Below are 18,238 nucleotides of genomic sequence, written 5' to 3' on the forward strand. Positions count from 1 at the left end.
GTGGCGCTGCGACCTTCGGGGCTGCAGCCGGCGGGGGGGAGGCACCGAACCGGACAGCACCTGGACAGGGGGGCCGCCTCTGCCCCGGCTCCCCTGGCAGGCACCCAGCACCCCCAGTCTGCAGGCGGGGGAAGAAGAGGGGCACGGTGCTGCCGGCTTGGGGCGGCGGGGGTCGTGGGCGCGGGAGCTGCAGAGCATGCACCGAGCGCAGGGACGTGGTGGCACGAGCAGGGCTGGTGGGGAGCCCCGGGCGGCCCCGCCGAGCCCCGGCATCCCCCCAAAGCGTGCCAAGGTCACGGCCGAGCTGGGGGCAGCCAAGGAGGGCTCAGCTCGCCCGGCGGCACCGATTTTTGCGCGGAAGCTGAAGAACGCGGCAATTGGCACCGGCTGTGACATCAGGCTGAGGGTGGTGGTGGTGGGCAACCCCCGGCCCAGCCTCCGCTGGTACCGAAACGAGGAGCTGCTGGCCCTGCATGAGGAGGAGTATGGAACCCTCTGGATCCGGGACAGCAAGAAGGAGGATGCCGGCGTCTACACCTGCGTCGCTGAGAATGAGCAGGGCGAGGCCATGACCAGCGCTGTGCTGGCCATCATCGACATGGAAGGTAAGGGCAGCGTGTCTGCTGGCATGGCTCGGTTGGCACGGCTGTGGGCACAGGTTTGCCGAGGGTGGCAGCGGGGCTTTGCAGGCTCTCGTTGTGATGCTGTGGCTGGGGCCAGCCAGGGCTGGGCTTTGCTGTGTCGGCCCTGCTGCAGGCTGCGGTGCCCGGTACCAGCAGCACCGGGGAAGGTCTCCGGCCTGCAGCGAGCATGTGGCTGCAGTGGCTGCTGCCAAGCCAGGCAGAGTGCCAGGGCTGGGCACGGAGGTGTTGGGAGCATGTGATGCCAAGCCTGCGAGGGGCAGGAGGAGAGAGAGAGAGAAAGAGATGCGGCTCGGATGCACAGAACTGGCAAAGCCACCCTTCACAGCCATCAACACGGTCCCCAGTACTCCCTGGTGCCCCCGTACAAGCTCCCCCAGTGCGGCAGCTGCCCGTGGCATCACCACCACAGCTGCACCAGGCACTGAGGCTGCACCGGGAGAACTGCGATCCCCCGAGCATGGGGCCGGGGCACGGGGCCGGGGCAGGAGCCCAACACAGCGGGAGGCTGGGCCGTCGGGTCGGTGGAGCCTGAGGGTTCATTAGCAGGGGTGGAGTCAACTTTTGCTGGTCCTCCGGAGCCCTGTGGTAGCCCCTGTGCTCATCGCCTCTGATTGCTGCACCGGGCGTGCTTCTCTGGTGCACAGGATTCACACGAGGGCTGCTGCGGGCACTTGTACGGTTGGGCCTCATCCTGCACAGGGGCTAGGCAGGTCCGGGGCTAGGCCCCCTCTGCCCCAGGATGGATGCCATCACCCTGGGGCATTGCAGACCTGATGTGCTGGCAGCTGGCATTGTTCTGAGATACGAGCTGTGCCTTCTGCATCGGAACGGTGAGGACAGGGCATGAGGAAGGTGGTGCTGAGCCCTGAGGCTCCAGGGGAGGAGCTGTGCTCAGGGCTTTGCAGCACAGGAGGCGTGCTGGGGAGGCTGCACCTTGACTGTGTGTCAGTGGGGTACAGAAGAAGCGTTTGTGGTGCCGAATAAGAGAGGGAGTTGCTCTGTGTGACCCAGGAGGCTGGAAGAACAGTGTTTGGAGGATGGAGGAAGCTGTACGTGCTGCTCATGAGCCTGATGGGGGGACAACGGGAGCAGAGAAGTGTGCAGGAGGGGTCCTAATGATACCGTATTCCTGTATTTCCAGGGATTCCTGGAGAGATCCCTCCTCATAGAATCCCCAGGGACCCCTGACCTGCAATGGGCCTGTGTGGGGTCACCGTGCACGGGCCCTTCGTGGACTGTGGCACTGCAGTTGGCTGCATGGCAATGTGTGTGCTGGGACAGGGGGAGACGTGCACTGCCTCACAGGGCAGGAGCAGCCTGGCCTAGGGGGGCTGATGAGAGGCTGACACACTCTTTTCTCACACTCTGATATGCAACCGCACCCCTCCGTGGCACTGCCGGCCCGGGCCCCCCTGTCTGTGCCCAGCAGTGCGGCACCGCTTGATTTCCCCAGGTGCCCGTTCCCATTGTGCTGACGCACGCATCCCTGCTCCCGATTCCCAGCTGCCAGTCCTCGCCGCTGCCTTTCTGGAGCAGCAGAGGGAGGGACAGAGGGCCCAGGCTTGCCTCACGTGTGGGGTGAATGTCACCCTGCCCTGGTGGCCCCTCGGCTGTGGGTGCGCTGCCTTTGAGCAAACAGCCTCCCAAAAAGCCAGCCCCAGGGCAGAGTTGGCTCTGGAGCTATGAAGGCTCTGGGTCACCAGGCTTTGGGCGAGAGGCATGGCAGCTCCCAGCGTGGCTTTGCTCCTGTCCCGAGGCAGAGCAGTCTTCGTGGTGTGCTGTGGCAGTGCCCAGCATGTCCTGCCAGCTGCTGGTGTGGAAGTGATGGGATGTGTGAGACTGTCTAGCCCCATCGCCTGGCCCCGCTGCAGGGCACTGGCACTCATCAGGTTGTTGTCCTGAGGCCATTTTCTCTGTGCAGGCAGATGAGTGGTGAGCTGGGATCACGGTGTGAAATGGAGAAGCTGTGCTGCTGCTCTGCTCCCGCCTGCCCTGACACCTTGCCAGCATGTGGGCTGTGGCTTGCCAGCCCCCAACATGGAGGTCTTGGCTGCTTGGGGGCTCCCCACAGTCTCCTCCAAGACCCAAGACGCAGGGACTGTGGAAGTTCCACTGGTGGCTGCTCTATCGCTGTGCTAGGCAGGGACACCTCGTCCTTGTTCCTGGAGAGGCCCCACGAACTGGGCCATCGGCCAGTTATAGGGCAAGAGGGTTGTGTACAAAGTCTCTGGGCAGAGTGAGGCCATTCTCTGGGCTCGAGCTCCAGGTCCCTCTGTCTAAAGGTATTGGGGTGCTCCTGCTCCCTTTGCTTCTGCTGGGTTGTGGTCTCTGTTGGGCACAGAACATGGTCCCTCCACCATCTCTCCCTGGTGCATGGGCTAGGCTGCAGATCCCTGTGGGGCCCGCATCAGCCTAGCCCAAGGTGGCTCAGGTCACTGCTGAGGGAACTCCGTGTGCTGGGGAGGCTCTGTGCTGCCTAGCTCCATGCTCAGCCCCGGCAGCTTCTCCTGCACCAGCTCAGCATTCCCCCTTGCTCGCACGAGCCTGATTTAGCTCCTCTAATCCCTTGCCCTGAATCTGTCGCTCCACCCCACTAATGATTTTCTCCTGCTCTTCTCTCAGGTCCCCCGAGTGCGTCAGTGCCTGGTGTGGGGGGTGGGAAGCGCAGGCGGGTGCGGGGGCTCCTGGGGCCGTGCCGGCCCTGCTGTGTCCAACCACTCTGCCCCTCTCCCGCTGCAGGTTCTCCCTCATGCCCCAGCTCCATGGGCAAAGGTGGGGTATGTTTCCCTTCTCACACCAGCTCCAGGCTGATTCCAAGGTCTTCTTGGGTCCATGCAGTGACCCTCTAAACACTTCCAGCCAGCCCAGTCCCCACTGTAGCTCCATCCCCCCAGGATCACTAAAGCCTGTATCACCTCTCAGCTGCATCTCCTGAATTTTTTCCTTGTAAAACGGATTAAATCACCTCTTAAGAACCCGAGCTAATCTTTCAGAGACCAGCCCTTGCTTGCTGTGCCAGCACTGCCCAATCCTCCCTGACAGGGCTGCCTCCTGTTTCAAGGTTGGATGTGTCTGTCTTGGGCTCCCAGCGTAGCGTCTTGCTGCGCTTGCTTCCACCTGCACTCAGCAATCAAATTGCCTTGGAACCTTTCCTCTGCCCAGGGAACAACCTGCACCCGCCTGGGTTTGTGGGCAGGGAAGGGAGCAGGAGCTGCCTGTGTGCAGTGGCCCTGCATGGCCTCTTCCCATCCAGCCCAGAGTTAGGCGGGCAGTGTGGGCATGCATTTGTGGCTGGTGGTGTGTGGTGATGGCAGTGGCACCCCAGTGGGGATGGCTCCACTAACAGTGTCCCTGGTGGCTCAGTACCTCTGGCCATTCATCTCAGTGCCCAGTTTTAGTCCCTTACTTTACAGCACTGTGTCCATGTTTAATGCTGACAGCCTCTTTCCTCTGGATCCCCTGCCAGCCCTACTCAGGGACTGAACAGCACCTAAAGCCTCCCTTTGCCACATCCTCCTTCCTGTGAGACTACCTCAGTTTCCCCTGGCTGTTCCTCCAGCCCCAGGGCACAGCAACATCTTGGAAGAGCCTGGGATGCAGGAAGGCATCCCCATGCCGAAGCTGCTGTGCCCTTCAATAGGGTGAGCACTGTCCCTGGACTGCCCCTGCAGAGCTGTGTGGCCAGTGCCACCTGAGTGCTGGTGTCAGCGCACGGACAGATCACTGGGACCGGGTAGTGCAGAGGGGCAGGGCTGGATCTGCTCCTCAGGATGCCCGTTGCCAGTTGGGCCAGTGGATGGACCAGCCATGCAATCACCAGTCCCCAAGCACAGCCATGCATCCTGGGGCCACGCCTGTTCCCTCACCTTGGGGGTGACACTAGGGGATGGCACTGAGGGTGGCAGCGGGTACCACAGGCAGGGTGCCCAGGATGCGTACTCTTATCTCTGCCCGCAGGTACCTGGGCAGAGGTCTGGTGTGGTGGCCACCATGCTGCATCCCTGCACCGAGCTCTGTGGCCTGTGCGGGCTGCTCTGTGGCAAGCAGAGGGTTGGGTGCAGCTGTCCAGTCAGTCACCTCCACCCCTGCCCTCTCACCCGCTGCTGGGCGGTTATTTTTGCTGAGGAATGTGCCATCCCCTCGGATTCTGGCAGGCTGCAGGGCTTGTGTTACAGGCGAGAGGCTGAGAGCTGGGCCTGCAGGTGGGTAAATATAGCACTGCTGCTCGGGGCTGCGTGGTGCAGCAGTGGCCTCTTCCTCCTCCCGGGGCTGCCCAGCACTCGCACTGCCCCTCCTGTCCCCCAGTGCCAGGCTGCTTCTACCCTGCTGCCTGCACTGCTGCCTGCTTGCCCCCAGCCCGTGCCCTCTGCGTGCAGCCAGGCAGGGGTGGTGCTCCGAGCAGGGCTGGCAGGGCTGGATGAAATGCCTCCTGCCATCCCGCACCGTGTCTGGGCTCCCAAGGTCACATCGCTGTCCTGTGTCCCTGTGCCCTTCACCTGCAGTGGGCACCATGTGCTTGGGCATCCTTTGAGTGGTGGCAAGGGGAAGCAATGCTCGGGAGGGCACCTGGGGTGTCCCAAGCCCTCGGGAGAGGGGTCACAGCAGAGCATTGCTCTTCCTGGGGTCAGAAAGCTGCTGTGGTGCTGCCCTGCCCCATGAGGGCCATCCTGCTGCATTTATTTCTCCCTGTGAACAGGGCTGGGGATGCTCCCCACCTCCCCAGGCCCCTCAGCACATCCCTACCTCCCACAGCCTGCCCATGGCAGCTCTGGGAGGCACAAACACGTGAAAGATTCGTGTCCAGATCTTCTACCCTAGACGACTGCATGTACCTGCTGTCATCAATTATTCAAGCACCAAGACAAGGGGGCTGATGGCCACGGCCAAGTGGCTGGTGGCTGGGCTGGGTGGCTGTTGGCTGGGCAGTGACCAGGGCTGGGTAACTGATGGTTACTGGTTACTGGTGGCTGGTCAGGTGGCTGTTGGCCAGCTGGGTGGGTTGTTGGGTTGGGTGGCTGTTGGCTGGGCCAGGAGGCTGTTGGCTGGCTGGTGCTGCGGTGCTGAGGCAGGAGCTGTGCAGGGCTGCTGGCGAGGCCCTGCGAGGTGTGGGGAGCCGCTGCTCTCTGAGCAGTGTAACTAACGCTGCACTCTGAGCGTGCGCTCTCTGCGTTGCTGGGGCCCGCTGTGTGTTCTGCAGGCAAAAGTGGAGCTGGGTGGCAATGGGTGCCAAATGCCCCTTGTCCATATCAGGGCTGAGCTGGCCCCTGTTCCCTGCCCAGTGTCGCTGGCACATGGGGCAGCAGATGTGTCAGTCAGAGAATACCCGAATGACTGTGTTTTGGCTGGGCATCTCTCCCTGAGACCAGCCCTGGGGCTGTCTCTGAAGGTGTTGGGCTGGCAGCACCCTTGCCTGGGCACCACCACGTGCCAAGCCCCAGCCTCAGTGCTCCTTCCCGGCACCTCTGACCAGGCTTTTGTCCCACTTGAGAGTGAAAAAAGGCACAGGTAGGTCTGCAGCAGGACCACCTGCATGCACAGGGTGGGTGAGGAAGACCCTGATCATGGGGACCCTGGCAGACATGAATCCCACAGCCCATACCTGGCTCAGGGGTGCCCATCCCTGTCCCTACCCTGGGCTGGGAGGCTCAGCAGAGTCCCCTGGCTCCAACAGGAGATTCCCTTAGTGGCGACTCTGGCATTTGTGGGACTCGCCTGACGTGCGGGGTCTCCACGGAAACCCCGCAGCATCACTTGAATTGTGGGACTGTCAGAAATGTTGTATAAACAGCTCTTTTTGCACTGGATAATTTGCAAGTTATTATGGAGCCATGAAAAGCCTCACGTTGGGAGTCATGGGCTGGGAGGGGAAGTGGAGAAAAAGCTGCGGGAGCTGCCAAGCAATGTAGGGAGAGTGATGGCTGTGTGAAGCCCTGCGTGGGGCACCTGGTGAGCAGCACAGGGAGAAGCGCTGCAGGGAGGGGCTCCAGCAGTGTCCCCAGGGATGCTCTGCAGACAGCTGGTGTAGCTGGAACCCCATCACAGCTCAGTCCCAGGCACTCAGACCTGCTCTGAGCTGTGCCATGGGTTCTCAGCCTAGGACATGGGGAGGTCTTCTGTGTGTCACACAGAAGCATGGACAGGGACAATGACCGACCTCCCCAGGTCAAGCTTGTGTCCCCACCAGCCACAAAGCACTGATGCTAGCACAGGGCTGAGCAGCGATTGTGTGTGAGTCAGAAGGCACCCTGAGGACACGGTGCAAGGTCCCTGGGTGCCTGAGACTGAAGGCTGTGTTGTTTGCAAGGGGGTCTCATGCTGTGACGTGGGCAGTGCCAGGCCAGGGGGAGCTGCTGTGAAGGTCTGTGCCCATATCAGCTCTGATTTGTGTGCATGTGGGTCAGCACACCACCCATGGTAAGAGGACCTTTCTGCCTTGCTGGTGGCTGTGGGATGCAGGAGATGGGGGGTACTGTCAGAGTGCTTGTGATCCTGGATGTTGGCTGGGCAGTGCCAGGGCACACTGGCTCTGCTGCCGTGGGCAGGGTCGGGGCAGCTCTGCCCATGCTCCACCTGGGGCACTTTTGGGCAGCGCCGGCACGGTGTCTCGTGTTACTGTTGTCCCTGTCGGGCTGTGCGTGGGGGCCGCGGTGAGTGGTGGGCTGTGCCTGCGGCGCTGAGCAGCCCATGCTCCGGGCGGTGGGGCAGGATGCCCCGATGGCAAGGGACAGTGGTACAGCCGCGTGGCTGCCCGTGGGGCTCCGACTCGTGGAGCCAAAGCTAGCGGCCGCCCTCGCCCCCCGCCACCTGTGCCCTGCCTGTCCCCCGCCGCTGTCACTGTGTGCCAGGGCTGGCGGGGAGGCGGAGGCGGAGGCAGGCGGGGGAAGGATGGAGGGAGGAGCACTCCAGTGATGCTTCATGCTCACAGCTCCAGCCCTCCGGAGAGCCCAACCTGGCGAGCCCCTTCCTCTCCCTCCGCCGTCCGCGGCCGCCGGCGGTGGAGGATGCTCGGCGCATCGCTTGTGCCCCCGGCGTGCTGACAGCGGCGACCCCGCCGGGAGCGGGCTGGCGTCCTGCCGGGCCTGAGCCGCTGTGACCGGGCCGGCGGGGCTCTGCAGAAGCATGAAGAAGATCTGGGTGAAGAAGCGTTTCCAGGTAAGGGCTCCGGACTGCCGCGCCGGCGGGCGCCGAGAGGAGAGGGGGCAGCGCCGGGAGCGGGAGCACGTCGGGATGGGGACGGGGATGAGGATGGGGGAGGTATCTCCGGCCCTGCCGCTCGGGGCTTCCCAGGGCTTTGCCCACCGCCGCCTCCAGCCCCGCTCGCCGCCCCGCCAGCTGCCCGCCGGTCCCGCCAGCCCGGGCAGGAGGGGCAGAGGACAGGTTGCTCAGCTGGGATCCCCGGCGGCGGCTTTCCCCCAAACCACCCTCGCCCCTCTCTGTCCTCCGGAGCCGGGGAGGCAAATGGAGGCTGCTTCATGGCTCCCCCAGCCCCGCTGCCGGTGGTCACGGAGCTGGAGACGAGGCTTTGCATGCGTCATCCCCTCCGCGTCAGGAGCATGCCTGGCACAGCGAGGCTCCTCCGCGGGGCCGCCGCACGCCCTGCGCCCGGCAGCGAGCAAGGACGTCGCCTGGCCTCGGCGGAGGGAGGAGGGTGTCGCTGGAATGATGACCCCCGCCCCCAGGGCTCACCCCGCGGCTCCCCCCGGCTGGGACACGCAGTGTCCGCGCCGTCACCCGGCCTGATGGCCCGGCTGAGGCCGGGGAGGGGATGGCACCCGCAGCTCCTCCCCGGGGGTGCAGGATGCACCGGGGCACACAAGTGCCCCCAGGGATGCAGGGGGACAAGGCATAGAGGGGTCCCTCCACGGCAGGGTGGGTTTCAGTGCCTGGCAGCCCCATCTGCCCTTGGAGACACCAAGCCCAGGGTTGTGGGGCAGGGTCTGGCACTGCTGGCCGGGTGTGGGGGATATGAGGACACACACAGCGGCTGTCCGTCTGCACTGGGCAAGCCACCGCCTGCCTCCCCACCTCACTCCATTCCTGCTCCCTATCTGTCTGTCTCACATGAGCAGCACCAGTACCATGTGGTGCTGGGCTCCATGTGCCAGGCAGTGTCACACTGCTAGGGCTGTGCTCCACAGTCACCAGAGCCCCTTCTGCCCCCAGCCTTGCTCTGGCCCCATGGCCACGGTTAGGGATGGCCAAGGTGGGACCCCAGCCTGGGCAAGGTAGTGGATCTGTGTCTGGCATAGGGGAAGGAGGCAGCACCCAGTCTCACCCAGCTGCCTTGTGTGGCAGGGCTGAAGCTCAGGGCTGATCCCAGCCAGCTCTTCTCCCCACCCCAAGCTGAGTGGGCATGGGCTCCTTCCCTGCTTTTCCTAGGGTGCAAAATGAAATCCCATGCAGGGAGCACCACTCCACACTTTCTGGCTGGCCCCTTCGCCCAGTCCCCAGTCCCACAGTGAGCCCTGAGCCGCTTCTGCCCCCTTTCCACCTTCTGGCTTGGGGGTGACCCTGCTTCACCCACTGCTTACCCCCTGACGAGCTGTGAGTGGGTGCTGTGCCCAAGGGCTCTCTGGACTGCCCCATCGCACAGGGACCTGTTGCGGGCCAGAGGGGAGGGGGCTCAGGCCCCTGTAGCTGTGGGGATGGAGCCCAGCCCGGGCTCCTTGGGTGCAGTGAGCAGATCTGATGGGGAGCTGATGGCGCCAGTCCCCGGGGAAGCCAGCAGAGCACCCGATAATGGCACTCAATTGCATTTTCATTTTTTAATGGGGGAATTATCCGCCGATGGTGCAGTTAATCACTCATCTATCTTTGCCTGGCCTGGAAGACGGGCTGCCAGCCAGAACCAGCACAGTCAGCCGAGGAGGGGAGGTGAAGCCTGGCTCAGCCTGAATACAAATGTGTCTCGTGCAGCCACTGCCCTCTGGCCAGCACTGCATGCAGGGAAGGGGCTGGGGGGAGCTCCCGAGTCCTGCCCACAAGCAGGGGCTGCTGCTGCAGTGGCAGTAGCTTTAGGATACACAAAATGGGCCCAATGCCCTGCCAAGGGCAACTAATTCCTGTCTGTGCTTGGCTGGCTGTCCCCAGGGGCCAGCTGTTCCTTGGGGCTGTCTGTCCATGACCCTGCTTGGGAGCTGTGGGGAGGCAGGAGGGGCTGGCAGAGCAAAGGGCTTCAAGAAAGCTGTGAGTCCAAGCCCTGGGCTCCATTCTGGGAGTGGGCATCTGTGTCCTGGGGATACCTCGTCGCCCAGACTGGCCAGGGCGGATGCTCAGTCTTGGCAGCCCAATGATGCCTGCCTGCACATTGCATCTCCATTGCTGCCTGCCTTGGAGATCACCCCATCCCTCTTCTTTCCTGGAAGGTGGTGTCCGTGCATGCCAGGCCTAGCAGCCAAGTTGCCCTCGGCTGGTCCCTCCCTTGGCAAGCAGGTGCTCAGCCCCGAGCTGTGGCTCAGAGGGCAGCCAAGCTGTCAGGGAGCTCCTGGAACCTCTGCTCCATACTTGGGCCCTGCCTGCCTTCCCAGACAGCGTGGGTGAGCACAGCCCCCATGCCTCCAGCCCCACTGACAGGCCAGTCCCACACCACTTGTGCTAGGCAGCCTTTCTCACAGCTGGCAGGGCCTCTGCCAGGGATGGGGAATGCTGTCCTTATGCTGGGCCAGTGCCTGTGATGGTGTCTGGGCCAGTGCCTGGAAGACACTTTGCTGGCCCAGTCCCCACACTGGCACAGGCAGTGACTTCAAAGGGGATGTAGATCATTTGGGCACCTGCTGGAACAAAGACCGAGGTGGTGCCGGACTGCTCAGGGCTGGTTCTCCCTTAGCATGGGCAGCAGTGTCACCCCCCAGCATGGGCAGCAGTGCAGGGCTGGGGTGCACAGTGTCACACTGCTGGCATGGGCAGTGGTGCAGGGCTGGGGTGCACAGTGTTACCCCCCTGGCATGGGCAGTGGTGCAGGGCTGGGGTGCACAGTGTCACCCCCCTTGCATGGGCAGCAGTGCAGGGCTGGGGTGCACAGTGTCACACTGCTGGCATGGGCAGTGGTGCAGGGCTGGGGTGCACAGTGTCGCCCCCCTGGCATGGGCAGTGGTGCAGGGCTGGGGTGCACAGTGTCGCCCCCCTGGCATGGGGAGCAGTGCAGGGCTGGGTGCACAGTTCCATCACCAAGGGGAGTGTGCGTGTGTGTGCGCACAGGTGTGTGTGAGGGTGTGTGTGCACGACTGGGCATGCGCTGTATGTGTCCACCTACACCCATCCCTGTCTGCGTGCGCGGGGGTGTGTGCCTGTGGGTACCCCGTGGGTGTGCAGCCGTGAGATGTGTGTGTGTGAGCGATGGTGGGTGTGAGGGCACATGCCCAGGATGGGATGTGTGCCCTGCCAGCAGTGTGTGTGTGTGTGAGCAGGCGTGGGGTGCTGTGTCATGGGTAACACTCTCTTCTCTTTTCCTTTGCAGAAGACCGGCCACTCACGGCGCTTTGGGCGCTTCACGCATGGTGCGTTGAGTTACCAGGACCCAAGTGCTCCGGGGTGGGGTCCAGTCCCACTGTGCTTCCCAGCAGAGGCTGGGCAGGGCTGGGCTGCATCTCACCAGCCCTGAATCAGGGTCTTGGTCAGCTGGGGACTCCTGATGTCCCCCACAATGCTGGGCTGCTCCCGGCCCTGCAGCTCTGGTTGTGCCAGGCTGTTGTGCCTGGTGGAATGGCAGTGCAGGGGGCAGCTGGTGGTGTGTCAGGCTGTGAAGAGGCGACTTGGGGTGGGGGGCAGCAGTGTGGCCTCCCACCACACCATGGCAGTGCAGTGGAGGGATGGGTGACATGTCACTTGCTGTGGGGATCTGTTGTGGCAGCTTGTGATGGCTTGGGAAATGATGGGGAGAAAAGTCTGTCCTTTCCTGGCCGCACGATGTTGGCTTTCCAGGGACGGGACATTGGGGTGGTGCTGATCTGCCCTGGCTGCATCCTGCCTGTGGGGAAGCTCTCACCGACTCTTCCCTGAGCATCCCTGCCTTATCAACCAGGATCGTGCTGTCAGGCACGGCTGTATCATGCGGCTCCTGTCACTGATGGCACTGTATATGCGCCAGAAGGAAAGTGCTTGCACATGGACACACCTGTCCATGTGCTCCAGCACCCGCGGGGGCACCCAACTGGGGCATGGCTTGGGGGTCCAGCCCTGAGCTGTGGTGCCCTGCAGAGCATGGGGATGTGCGAGTGCTGCAGCAGTGGGGTCAGGCTGCGGGGCAGCTCCCACAGCTCTGGGGCAAGGAGGCGGCTGTCCTGCCAAGCAGGCTGTGGCCATGGCACAGGGAGCTGTGCCATGCACTGTGCAGGCAGCATGATGTATGTGCGAGGACAGTCTGGTCTGCATGCAGGGCTGGAGTGGCGTGCAGCAAATGTGGGTGCAGAGTGGAGACTCGGCGGGGAAATCTGTGGGGTGCCAGACCTGTTTCCACACCCTGTGGGTGCTTGGCCCTTGTCACTGGGGCCGGGCAGGGCATGGAGTGCTCCTTATGGGGATCTGAGATGGGCAAAAGCCCAGTCCTGGCCTCATGCCTGCACCTGAAACCTGGCACAGAGTGCCAGGCTCTCTGAGCTGGCATGGCCCACCCCGATGCTGGCCCGGCAAGTCTCTGCCCCGTGGCAGCATGGGGAGATGCTGGGGACACGGTCTGTCCCTGCTGCCCCCCGCGTCTCTGCAGGCCGGGCCGATAACCGGGTGTTGATGTCTCTCTCTCTCTTGCTGCCCCTATGGAAGCGAAGTTTTCCGCTCCTGCAGGAAACAAAGCTACGGTAGGAAGACCCCTGCCTGATGCCAGCCCTATCCCCAGGGTGGGCCCTGTGCCCCAGCTGCTGTCCTGCCCCATCGCCGCCACCATGCCCCTGCCCTGCCTGCCCGGCCCCATGCCACTTCTGCCTGGTCTAACTCAGCTCCTACCCGCTCTGCCTGCCCTCCCCTTCCTGCCCTTCCCCCGGTGAACTTTCCCAGCCCTGCTCCTGGTTCCCTGCTGTCAGCTTCTCCCTGCAAGTCATGGTCTTACCCTCTGCCCTGGTACTGCCTGGGCACTGCTCTCCCAGCTCTGGAGCCAGTTGGTCTGCAAGATGCAGCACCAGCCCGGCTCACTGTCCCTGTGTGCCCTTCACCCCTTGTTCTCCCCCCTACCCCCTCCCCAGACTCGGAGACAGGCGAGGACGAGCCTAGCGACCCCCAGGTGACACAGCGCAGTGAGCTGCAGGATGAGACGGCCTTCAGTACCCCCACGGGTGAGTGGGGGGCACTCAGCTCCTGGGCAAGGCCCCCAGGCGTGGAGTTTGCTGGCCCAGCTTGGGGGTTCTGCATGGGTGGGGGCAGCCATGATCCATGATCACAGAGAGGGGAGGGCTTGGGGCAGCAGGCCCCTCGGCTGGCTCAGCCGTCCCCAAGCAGGGCGCTGGGCTCATCCCTGCAGGTACCCGCTGTCGGCTCACCTCTCTCCTTCCAGGTGGGTCCGACACCCTCGTGGACGCCTCCATGAACACGACACCAACCTCGGTGCTGGCCCTGTCGCAGGCAGAAGAGCGTTCCAGCTGGTCGGGCAGCCAGCAGACCGTGGTGGAGAAGGAGACGGATGGCAACCTCCTGGCACGGGGACCCTACCTCCGCCCCACTGCCTGGCAGCAACCCCAGGGCACCCCAAGGCAAGCAAACACACCGGCCCCGCGTGGCGCCGAGGTCCGGCACCTGGGCGTGGAGCCGCTGGTGCGGGCATCACGGGCTAATCTGGTGGGCACGAGCTGGGGGTCGGAGGATAGCCTTTCGGTGGCCAGTGACCCCTACGGCAGCGCCTTCAGCCTGTACCGAGGACGGGCGCTCTCGCTCCACGTGTAAGTAGCCAGGGGGAAGCACGTGGAGGGGCCATCACGCTGGGGCCATCTCCTCCCAACCGCCGCAGCCATCTCCTCCCCTCCGCCGCTTTCTTTGCCTTCGCCATGCCTGGATGAGGAATGGGGGCTCTGAGCAGTAGGCAGCCTGTTTCCCGTGAGATGGGAGCAATCTGCTCCCCAAGGGAGACAACAGGCCCTCGCATGAAGGCAAGGACATGGAGTGGGGTCCCTTTCTACTATGGCTGGGTTGGGACTGGGGGTAATCCCTGTGCCATTGCACAAGCTGCAGCATCCCACAAGCAGGCTGTGCCGTGGGTGTCCCTCGTACCCCTCCCAGACACGGAGGCTCTGCACAGCCGGGGCTGTGGGCCCTGGAGGTGCGCAGCAGCCTGGGACACACACTTGCAGGGCTCTGCCACCCTCAGTCGCCACCATGGAGGGGTGGCAGCAGGGGACAGGGACATACTGCCTCCCCATGACATGCTGACGTTCTCAGAGCCCCCGTCCCTCCTCGCCGCCTTTGGTCCCCATCACCACAAGACCTCCATCTTAACCCTTTTTTTTTTTGAGGCTGCTTGTTCCACTTGGACCTCATCTTCACCTTATGATTTCTGCACTGCTATTGCCAAGCCCCATGGGGCAGCATGGGGGTGGGGAACTCACCCACGTCAGTGTGCATGCAGGGAGGGCTTGTAGCCTCGGGACCCCCTCCACCTTGGGGAAGAGCTGGCCTGTGCCATGCTGCCCTGGCACAGCAGAACACGCCACTGAACTGATGTCGGGTGACCCAGCATCACCCCACTGTCCCATGTGGGCAAGGGGGCACCGCTGTGTCACAGCAGCCCAGGACTCCCATCCAACCCACTGGCACCCCCTGGTCTCTTGAGTGGTCGGATTCACTCTCTGAGGCCCCTCAAGGCTCTCTGGTCGCAGGGCTGCCCTGGCCACCTGCCCCCTTTGCCGTGCCCCATTGGGCACTGTGGTATGGGCCGGGAGCAGGGCTGCAGCCGGGCAGTGAGGGTGGGCTCTGAACTGCACTCCTCCATCTCTCCTCTTGCAGCAGCATCCCCCAGGGGGGCTACCGGAGAGAAGACCTCCACAGTGGCCGTGTCTCTCCGAAGCCTGGCACCGAGCCCCCGAGGTCGCCCGCCGCCCTGCCACTGACCGCCAAGCCACCCATCCTCCGCTCGCCGTCTCCTCGCACCGGCCTGTGCCCACCGCCGTCATCTGGCCCCGCGGCCCAGCCTGCCGCTCGTGGCCCTGGTGTCCCCTCCTTCACGCCCGTCACCCCTCGCAAGAAGTCCTTAGTGCCAGCCGAGTACCAGGACACCGTCCCTGAGGAGTACGAGGAGAAGATCAAGAAGCCCAAGTCCTCAGGGTACTCGCAGGGCAGCACGCAAGAGTCCCGTCCCCAGACCCCCATGAGCGACGCCTCGGGCCGCATCTCTGTCCGAGCATCCCCCAAGCTCGTGCGCGCCGGCTCCAAGATCTTCGAGAGGCTGCAGTACTTTGAGGAGCGGCGGCGGAGCCTGGAGCAGGCGGACAGCCCCTTCCCCCCCGCATACCCCTGCCTGCGGAAGGCACGCTCCTTCGACCAGCCGAGCTCGGTGTCACGCCGCGGCGGCTCGCGGGAGGACGTGCGGGAAGGCGGGCACGGGGAGCCAGGCAGCACAGCAGCGTCCCGGCGTTTGGCCTTCCGGCAGAAAGCCGCCTCCTTCGACGAGCGTGGCAAGTTTGCTGGCCGCGTCTACGCCATCGAGCACAAGTTTGCGGAGGAGCTGACCCGCATCAAGCGGACGGTCTCCAAGCAGCAGCTGCGGCGCTCCCAGGAGCTGTGCAAAGCCGGGCTGCCCCCCCCGGCACCCTCGCCCCCGGCGGCCAGCGAGGCCCCCGTGCCCCGTGCCCCCCGTACCCCTTCCACACAAGGTGCCGGCGGGCGGAAGGCGCTGCTGCCAAAGACCTTCCCGCCGGCGGAGAGCACGCATGTCATCCAGCACCTGGCACTTTCCAGCGTGGCACTGGTGGGAGCCGACGGGGAGCCGGAGCCGGGGGGGCAGCATGGGAGGAAAGCCCCCACGCAGGGTGGCACGGCAGCCAAGCAGGCGGAGGATGTGGCTGCCAGGAAGGGTCTGCAGCAAGAAAGCACCGGAGAAGTGAAGAAGAAGGAGCAGTGGCCGTTAGCACAAGCCACCCCCCAGGGACGGGCAGCCCTTGCACAGGCGGGTCCCGCCGAAGGCACCCCGTGCCCGGACGGGGGTCCTGCCAGCGGAGCCCGTGCCCCCGGGGTGGTGAGCGAAGCCCTGGCTTCCCGACTGGCCATGCCACACGGGCTGTACCGGCGGCCAGAGGCGCCCGCAGAGGTGCGGTTCCTGCCCTGGGCGAAGCCGGGAATGGAGCAGGAGGCTCGCCTGGAGAGGAGCTGGACAGGGCAGCACAGCACGGGCAGAGAGCTGGACAGAAAGCAGATGAAAGTGTCAGAGAAGAAAGAGAGTGGCCGGATGGCTCAAGAAAGCAGAAGCACACGGAGCAAGGGGAAGGGGCGCCGAGCCAGGCCCACCTCTCCAGAGCTAGGTAGGGACGTGGCTTTCTGCCCTCCTGCAGGCACCGAGCTGTCCCAGCCAGCTCCTGAGTTGCATGAGGGACCTCCCATCTGCCCCTGGGAGGTGTGGGGAGCCCAGGTTATGCCGGAGAGCACAGAGGAGGGGCAGGAGGACACGGCTCTGGAAACTGGGGACATGGGCACCGACCAGCGCTGTAAGACAGACCGGCCTGGGTACCAGTTTGCTGGTGCTTGCGGTCATGGTGCTGGCTGATGTCTGTGTCCTTCCTGCCTGGTGCCAGAAGGACACAGGGTGACTTACCTCTGGCACTCAGCCCTGGGCTGGTGCCCCTGTGGCACAGAGCACCCATTGCAGCTTGTTCTGTCTGGATCAGGAGTGGGGCATGCAGCCCATGTCCCCAGAGAGTGCTATGGATGCTTGCCTGGAGGGGGAGGAGGTGGCCTGCCCTTCCCAGCACAGGGGGATGAGACCAGTCTGCACTGAGAGCTCCTTTCAGGCTCTGCTCTGTCAGGACCAGTGTCAGGCCCATGTGCCTGATGCTCCTGGCACAGCCCCAGGACCTTTGCCCATGGCTGGGGCCACAGGAGGGGAGGGAGCTGGGAGGCTGATGCTGACATGTCAGGGCAGAGCAGCCAGCACTCCGTGGGGGGCTGGGGACAGCTCATAGCAAGCTCTACAACCCTCTCCATTCTGCACCCTGCTGTTGCCTCATCCCTTACGCTGTACGCTCCCTGTCCCATAGTGCCCTGCCATGTCCTGCTGCAGGCACTGTGCCCTGGTGCCCTCAGATGTGGCCCTTTTCTCCATGGCATGGCCTCAGCAACCTGCTGATGCCGCACTGGTGCTGAAAATGGGTAGAGGGTTATGAGGCCCTGGCTGTGCCTGCACACAGCACAGTGTGGCACCAGCCCTGCTCGCTACAGCCCACTGACAGCCACGGGGCCTGTCTCTCCCTCTCCAGAGTCTTCTGATGATTCCTATGTCTCAGCGGGTGAAGATCCCCTGGAAGCCCCCATCTTTGAGATCCCCATCCAGGACATGGCGGTGGTCGTGGGGGCAGAGGTACTGCTCAAGTGCATTGTCACGGCCAATCCTCAGCCAGAAGGTGAGTGACCGCGGGCTGGGGGGGTTGGGGATGTGAGAGGGGCAGAGAAGGGCTGTCTGCATGTCCACATCCCACCGGCTGAGCCGTCCCTCGGGGCAGCCTGAGGTGTGCAGAGCAGGACACGCAGCCCTGCGCTGGGTGTCTCAGGGAGGTGATGCCCCCATCACAAAGCACCCCTTTCACCCTGCTCCCCGCCAGGGCAGGGTGTGGGCAGGGTCTCCACTGTTCCCCCGTGCTGAGTTTTCAGGAGAGCGGGAGAAGAGCAGCCGAGCACAGCGAGGGCAGGGATGAGTGATACTCAGGCTGCTGCTGGGGTGGCTCAGGTGGTTTCCTGGAGGCAGAATCTCCTCATCCCCTACCTCCCGGGGGCTCAGGGGTGATGGTCTCTAGGCACGCTGTAGCCAGGACGTGGTCAGAGGAAGATGGGCAGGCAAAGCCCGTGCCAGCCGGGAGAGCCGTGCGGGAGCCGTGCGGCTGTGATTCCCTCCTCCAGCCTCCACTGGAGGGCAGGAGGATGCCAGGAATCAGCCAGGGGCCGGCCCCGCTCTCTCTATCGGGGGCCGTGGGAACCCGTGGCTGCTCGCCACAGCCAAGGGGGTCTCCAGGCCAGGCCTCCCTGGGACGCCCGCCCAGACCCCCGGGGGCGCTTGGACTGTCCTGCCCCGGCACTGACCGCCGCCTCTGCCGGCAGTGTCGTGGAGGAAGGACGGGGTCCCGCTGCGGAGCAGCACCGCGCGGCCCATCAAGGCAGAGGGCGAGCGTCACACGCTGCTCGTGCGGAGCGCCCGGGCAGCCGACGCTGGTCTCTACACCGTCACGGCGTCCAACGAGGTGGGGGCGACCTGCTGCAGTGCCATCCTCAGCGTGCGGCCCGGTGAGTGCGCGGGGCGGCCGGCGGGAGGGAAGGAGGGCGGCGGGACGGCCGGCATGGCGGCTGGGCAGGCCGGCTGCCAGCTCGGCCGCTGCTGTCACTGGGAAGAAACCGGCTGCCTTACCCTACAAGGCTCTGTCTGAACCAAAGCAGCTGACGTGCTCACGGCAAGCACGGAGAGCTCCTGCGCCATG

The 18,238-nt window shown here is 64.3% G+C and overlaps 1 protein-coding gene across 1 annotated transcript in view; it reads left to right on the top strand.

Moving 5' to 3' along the window:
• The first annotated feature begins 7,763 nt into the window (after positions 1-7,763).
• Positions 7,764-18,238, top strand: part of SPEG (striated muscle enriched protein kinase) — a 31,592-nt gene continuing 21,117 nt past the window's right edge. Inside the window, exons 1-7 of the mRNA XM_062005167.1 lie at positions 7,764-7,796; positions 11,101-11,140; positions 12,818-12,907; positions 13,126-13,507; positions 14,568-16,078; positions 17,030-17,173; positions 17,865-18,047. Coding sequence (XP_061861151.1) covers positions 7,764-7,796; positions 11,101-11,140; positions 12,818-12,907; positions 13,126-13,507; positions 14,568-16,078; positions 17,030-17,173; positions 17,865-18,047 — 2,383 coding nt within the window. The remainder of the gene's footprint in view (positions 7,797-11,100; positions 11,141-12,817; positions 12,908-13,125; positions 13,508-14,567; positions 16,079-17,029; positions 17,174-17,864; positions 18,048-18,238) is intronic.

Source organism: Colius striatus, chromosome 11, assembly GCF_028858725.1.
Source record: "Colius striatus isolate bColStr4 chromosome 11, bColStr4.1.hap1, whole genome shotgun sequence".
Taxonomy (NCBI): Eukaryota; Metazoa; Chordata; class Aves; order Coliiformes; family Coliidae; genus Colius; species Colius striatus.